Below are 6,385 nucleotides of genomic sequence, written 5' to 3'. Positions count from 1 at the left end.
CAAATATTTAAACTACACTGGTCGTTTGTAATTGTGTAAACATCGTTGACTGAGCAGTTAATGATCATTACTGAGGTAATGGATTGGCTTGCGGTAGATCGGTCGGCCAACTCAATGGTTGATACATAGTTCAGGTCTATTTCCTTCTGCTGTCCAGCCTCTTGGAAACCCAGACTTCGGGGACTGTGCCATTGGCTCAGTGGGGGCTGGTTCAGCTTAGATTAGTTGGATGTTGCAGCGATTTTTAACAATTGTTTTTTTGCTGTTGCCACAACAATGAAAGGGGTGGATCAGACTCGAGCTTAAGTCGGTCTCAGTGGCATAAGCTCTATGCAAAGTTGTATTAGCCGGGATGCCCGAATTGTCGGACATTTCCGACTACAGTTACATGTAATCCTACCCTGACCACTGTGGCTTGACAACAGTAAACCACAGATTGAACGATATCGGTGGCGATACAGGTCGGACTAGATCTCTTATACTTGATGTAACTTCAGGGGTGCCAAGCAGATATATGGAGTTACAACAAATTGTTGGGCGCTTCAGGCAGGTGCACATATGGCACTTGAACATTCCGGGTTAGTGACTACCGAACCTTGGCTATGAGTAATTACAGGTTTCAAACGGTCTCATTCCGGCACGAACGGCTGTCAATACAGCTTAACAAATGGGAAAGGAATACAGTGTGCTAACAAGGGGTGGTCATAGAACAGACCACCGTTACATCGTGCACGCGACATGGTGTGAGGGAAGGCTACGTGCCGACGCATCTCACATCAGAATCTGAGGGCATGGACACAAGTCCAAACCAAAGAATATACATCGTCACTCCTTTCGCACTACTACATGTTTATATATGACACGAATCACATTTCGTTGTCTAGAAGTCGTAATGCTAGTTCGAATTACAACATCATTGGTGGCGACACTGAGTGCAGAGACACCACTCAGAATAGACACGCCACTCACATTTCAGGAACCCGGTGCTTCCGGGGACAGTTTTTTTTATTTCCAAAATCTAAAGGAGTACAATCTTAAATCATTCTTGGTATATGTATTTTCATAAGAAGTTGAGCACATTCGTGTGGGTAAAAAGCTGGTGCTGTGCATCTCTGATTACTGCCATCTTGAAATGACATCAAATTTCATTTACTCTGAATATACCTCTGACTGGTGTGCTTTCTGATGATAACTCCTCTTGCCTGATATGTTCTATTTATAGGTATACTGCACTTACATGTCATTGCCCTAATGTTACAAACATACTGTATTTTTAAATAATTAGTAGAAGTTCACAAATATTAGAATATTGTATAATAGAACATAGAATAACAGTATCCTCAACATTTGAAATTTTCGGGGCATGCCAAAAAAAAAAAGCTGCAGGGATACAGTTGGAATATAATAAAAGAAATATAAAGTAGATTGAAAAGCATCTAAGAATCTTTTTTCTAGTATAGTTTAATAGTACCTTGCAGTAAAGCAAATATGAGCCCAGGCTAGTAGCAATGTTTTTTATGAGCAGTTATGAATGCTGCCATATTACTAATATTGACAATTGAAAAGTATTATACATAAAATAGTACAAATAATATAATAATAAGTATAAATATAATGATCATTAGAGGTTAGAAATAGTTTGCCTGTCGTAAACGGCATAATTCCCTTACACAAATTCATCCAAGAAAACTAGAAAACCGAAATAAATTCTCACCCATTTTACAAAAGACTGCCCCGTTATAGACCGATGTCTTACACCACACCAATTTAATTCCAGTGAACTTCATGTACCGACCTGTCTGGTCGACGCCGAATGCATACTGTTCGACTTGTAGGTGCCTGTGTACATCCATGCCGGTCGGGCGTGTCGGGGAACACCGGATCAGCATCGAGGGCATCGACTGACCACTGGTGAAAGCCATACATCAAACAATTCAGTGCTGCCAAAGGCGACATCATGAAAACTCCGGTGTGAGATTCACTATTGAATATTATTCACAGCCCTCAAAATAGCTATTGCGGACCTCGAGAAACGTCAAGGGCGCAAACGACAATAAGCCAGGGTTACGAACCAAGACCGAGAAGAAGTAGTGTTTGTCTACATTGACTCAGTTGTAGAACGTTAAACATTTCAGTTGTACAAAAAAACAATCCTATCAATGGTGATGACACCACTTACCTATGTGGGATTTTACACAATAGCTAGCCTGGGCTGGGCAGGGTCGCAACTCCCTGAGGGTCACCCACCTAAAGACCCCGGATACCCGTCAAAGTTCGTCTAGGTTACACAGTGAAACAGTGAAACAATAATTTGGATAAAATTTGGGATAACCATTTGAAATATAAATCAGAATCGTCCCCCTACCGGACATATAATAGAAATGGTTTTCCTACCTGATATACGCAGGGTCGTTAGCAGTAAAATTTCCTTCCTAGTGTCCACATAACATCCCAGTCTACATATTTCAACGTCCATGTAGTGTCTTGTAATGATCAATCTCACACGGAGGGACTTTTCACACGACTGTATTCTAAGTGGTGTTCATATACAGTGACTGTAGGAGGGTAACCATCTGTTCTCTATTACATCATTCCAGTTCATATTCAAGTCTGATTGTATGGTTGCCGGCTCAGTAAGGGAACCTCCTCTCAGATCTCGGAATGGGGTCCGGAAAGGTCCACAGTTCCGGACGCTGCCGCAAGGGCTCCTCCCAACCGCATTGTCCCTGGTTGATTCCCCGCGGGATGCAGTACAATCGCGGGTGTTCGTAGTGCTCTGGTATTGAGTCGAGGCGGTCGCGCACCTGTCCCCTCAGCTCTTCTACCATCCTCAGGAAATCCCTACACTGGGCATTCAGCCCCTGCACCATGGCTACAATATCGAAGCCCGGGTGGGCGCAGAAAGATGACACGAACGCCTCCATGGGATGCGTCCTGGGGTCTGCGTCCGGGACCGGTGGGTCGCGCCGCCCGCTCTCAAAACTCCAGAGGAGCTGGTAGAGATTGTGAGTCTACCAAAGCTATAAATCTTCTAAGGGCATCGATGCAGGAGTCTGTGTCCAGCGAGTCCGCCTTCTCGATATGCACTGCCCGTGTTGACATGCATGTGAACACCACTCCATACCGTTTAACGATGATTCTTCCACGCTTGGTTTCTATCGGACCAAAGTAATCCACACCCACTCTCGTGAAGGGTGGCTCATCAGGAATGACGCGGTGTTCTGGCAGATCAGCCATCTGTTGCATCCACACTACAGGGCGCCGTTACACATCTCAAACAAACAAACGAACGAACCCACGAACGAACGCACCCTGCAGATGTAGATAGGGGTCGTCGTCAGGGGCTGGCCGTTTGGCACCCCGGCCGGCGAAAACACGAAGTTGGGGCTGGTGTTCTTCGGCGTGCACTTCTCACCTGCCACACTGAGATCAAGAAGAGCCATCGCAGCTAGAAAAGTCTCCTCAGCGGCGGTGGCTCTTGTCGCTGCGGTGTTGGCCATGGTAGAGATAATGATTCCTTTTTCTGCCCTGCGAAAAAAATAACAAAATTTGATGTTTTTTACTTTGAAGTGTGAAGGTATGAGGACATGCTACAGTTTATTTCAATTACAAAATTGCACACTTGCAAACTTAACATTTAAACATTATATCAAAAACAAATGGCGAAAACATACCAGCAATTATCCATTTGCAGGAAAAGCGTGCCCGGCAGTTTGTTGTTGTACTTCTGTGAAAGAGCAAAATATTTCGTATCACGAGAGTGCATAGGACACGGAAGTCACGTCATCATGATTACATTTCACAGCAATGACTAGAATTCGAAGAACCGAATGTGACCATTATTCGAAAATCGGTGACATGACTTGAAAGAAAAAATACCCAGCTGTAGGGCGCAGTGAGTCTGATCGAAATATTTATCACCTTCAACAAGGAGACTATTTTGCCATCTGTTGCTCACCGGTCTTCCCATGGTTCCGCCTACAGGTTGTGCACTTGTTGATCATCTTGCGCACCAACTTGTTAACTTGGGGTATCCAATATCTCTCTCTTGACCTTGCAATGACATAATTCCGCCCCAGGTGGCCTACTTCCTCGTGTATACTCCGTATGATCCGCAGCGTTACTGCTGACTCCTTAGGGAGTATTATGGGGTGCCTTTCTTCTTCTGATAGAGACGACATGTCAAGTCTCCCGCCCACTCTCAGCAGACCGTCGTCTCCCAATATTGGGTTTAGCTTGTGGGCGTTGCTGGTAGATGCTACTACCGCATCCTTCGACCTCTCTAACGACACTATCTCTTGTTTGTAGTATCTGTTCTGCACGTGCTTGAAAATAGCCTTCTCAGCTTGATTGAGATCGCGCATTGTCATCCCGTTTTCAGTGGCCACTTTCCTCTGCCTGAGGGCTTGCTTCACTTTGATGATCCAGGCCACTGCTTTCTTAAGACGGTGCCAACTGGAATAATGCGCTATTAGCGCATCCATGGGGCTCTTCTGTTCCGCTTCTTCCGCCCCAATGGCGTTCACCTTAACTTCAGGGTCCCCCTGTAGCATGCTGACAGCGCCAACTGCTTTCACCTCTGGGTCACTTACGCTCCCCTATAATACCATTGAATATATCCAAAAAAAGCCAGTACTGTTGTTTACAGAAAATGGTTAATTCTACAAAAAAGATTTTCCAGTAGTAGAAACATCAGTTCAGTTTAATCCATCTGGTCCCATGTTCTAGTGTTAGGCCTGCGCTATGAATTGTGGAATTGTAAAACTGCTATATATACATTACATCACACATGTCATGTGACCTGCTCTGTTGGCCAAGATAGGGTCCTCCACTCTTTGAGTGGGGCTTTGAAATGTGGGAATATCATGATAAAGTCATGTTGATTTAATTATATGGATGACATTCGCGCACGCATCAAATCTAGCCTGATTTTTGTTCTGCACCATAGCCTGATTTTTTGTTCTGTAACATTAGCAGAATGTCAGAATATAAATAGCCGAAAAAAAATTCTATTTTGAACAATGTTACAACCTTATCAGTATGATTAATGAGACAAGATAGAACATTAAATCTACAAAGGCTTAAAATATTTCATGGAGGTATGAGGTCTACTGTTGAAACTTTGGCTTTCATTTAAGGTAATGTAGCACTCACCAAGGTAATCTCGGACAGGCAGAAGATAGAGGCGAATACTCCCTATTCACGCCGCCGCCATCTTGGATCGAAAACGAGGCCGGGTGGGCAAGCGTATTAGACGCATACCAGACCTCGGCCGAACACAATGGGGAAATTCCACTGTTGTGTGCCGAGTTGCACAAACGATTCTCGTTACGATCCAGAGAAAAAACTGAGTTTTCATCGGTTTCCAAAAGATAGTACGCAACGCAAAGCTTGGATTGTGAAGATAAGGCGTGATATCGGCAAAGATTTCCAGGTATGTGAACGCTCGGATTGTTTACTTGTAGCTAGCGTTCGTGTAGGGGGTGGGGGGCGCACCTTGATTCGATGTTGTACTTCCATGTTTTCCGTACCTTACATGCACTATGTAATCGGTTGACTTGGAGTAAGTAAATGCAAAGGACTTTTGCTTTAAAACTGTGGTTATCTTGGTTTGTTGTCGCTGTTTTCTGTGTGGAAAATGATCGGAATGTTTACTTGTCGCTAGCGTTCGTGTACATAATCTGATGTATATAAATTTACATGTTGTTTATACTTTTACCAATTATCAGCTGCTAATAAGGTTACAATATATTATTCGATGTATAAAAAAAAGAGAACAAAACCCTGAGAAGTGTGTAATACACACACATAGGTAATCACAATAAAGCATTATCGTTAAAGCAAAATGTATGTTTCCCTTCATCAATTTTAGTTGTCTGATAGTACACGAGTGTGCTCAGCCCACTTTCCAGCAGAAGACTTCACCCGGACACTCATTGGCCTTAGGAAGCTGAAGGCTGGAGCTGCACCTTCCATCTTTGACTGGACTAAAACTACCACTAAGCGTCGTGGTCCAAGGAGGCGTTTAAATGAGTAAAAATTATATTGTTTCTTTTAACCTGTGTTGTTCTTATGTGCCCAACAATAATAAAAGCTATTTACTCATACAACATTGATAATTATGGACAATGAAATGTATTAAACAAACAGCATTACAACTATATGCAATCCACAATGAAATGGCGATGGCATGTTTTTCATTTATATTTTAGTGTGAATCCAGCCCCAGGTTGTTCCAGTGATGCAGGGGACCTGACTGACAATGGTTCCAGTGGATCAGTTCCTGCACCATCAGCCGAACATGACTACCTACCTCCATCGAAAGATGAACAACTGAGAGATGCCCATGCTGAGATTGAGAGGCTTCAGGCACGGGTCAAGGAAG

At 43.6% G+C, this 6,385-nt stretch overlaps 1 protein-coding gene across 1 annotated transcript; it reads left to right on the top strand.

Moving 5' to 3' along the window:
- Positions 1-4,960: 4,960 nt before the first annotated feature.
- On the top strand, positions 4,961-6,384 carry LOC109474391 (THAP domain-containing protein 11-like; the record flags this gene model as incomplete). The annotated part of the gene is made up of 3 exons (XM_019774692.1): positions 4,961-5,434; positions 5,873-6,033; positions 6,213-6,384. Coding segments are annotated over exons 1-3 (486 nt in total), but the record flags the coding sequence as incomplete, so codon positions are not given.
- Between the last annotated feature and the right edge of the window lies 1 nt (position 6,385).

The sequence above is a fragment of the Branchiostoma belcheri genome, unplaced genomic scaffold (assembly GCF_001625305.1).
Source record: "Branchiostoma belcheri isolate BF01 breed outbred unplaced genomic scaffold, Haploidv18h27 scaffold307, whole genome shotgun sequence".
Classification (NCBI taxonomy): domain Eukaryota; kingdom Metazoa; phylum Chordata; class Leptocardii; order Amphioxiformes; family Branchiostomatidae; genus Branchiostoma; species Branchiostoma belcheri.
The sequence above is the reverse complement of the archived record's forward strand: the minus strand, read 5'-3'. Positions and strand labels throughout refer to the sequence as shown.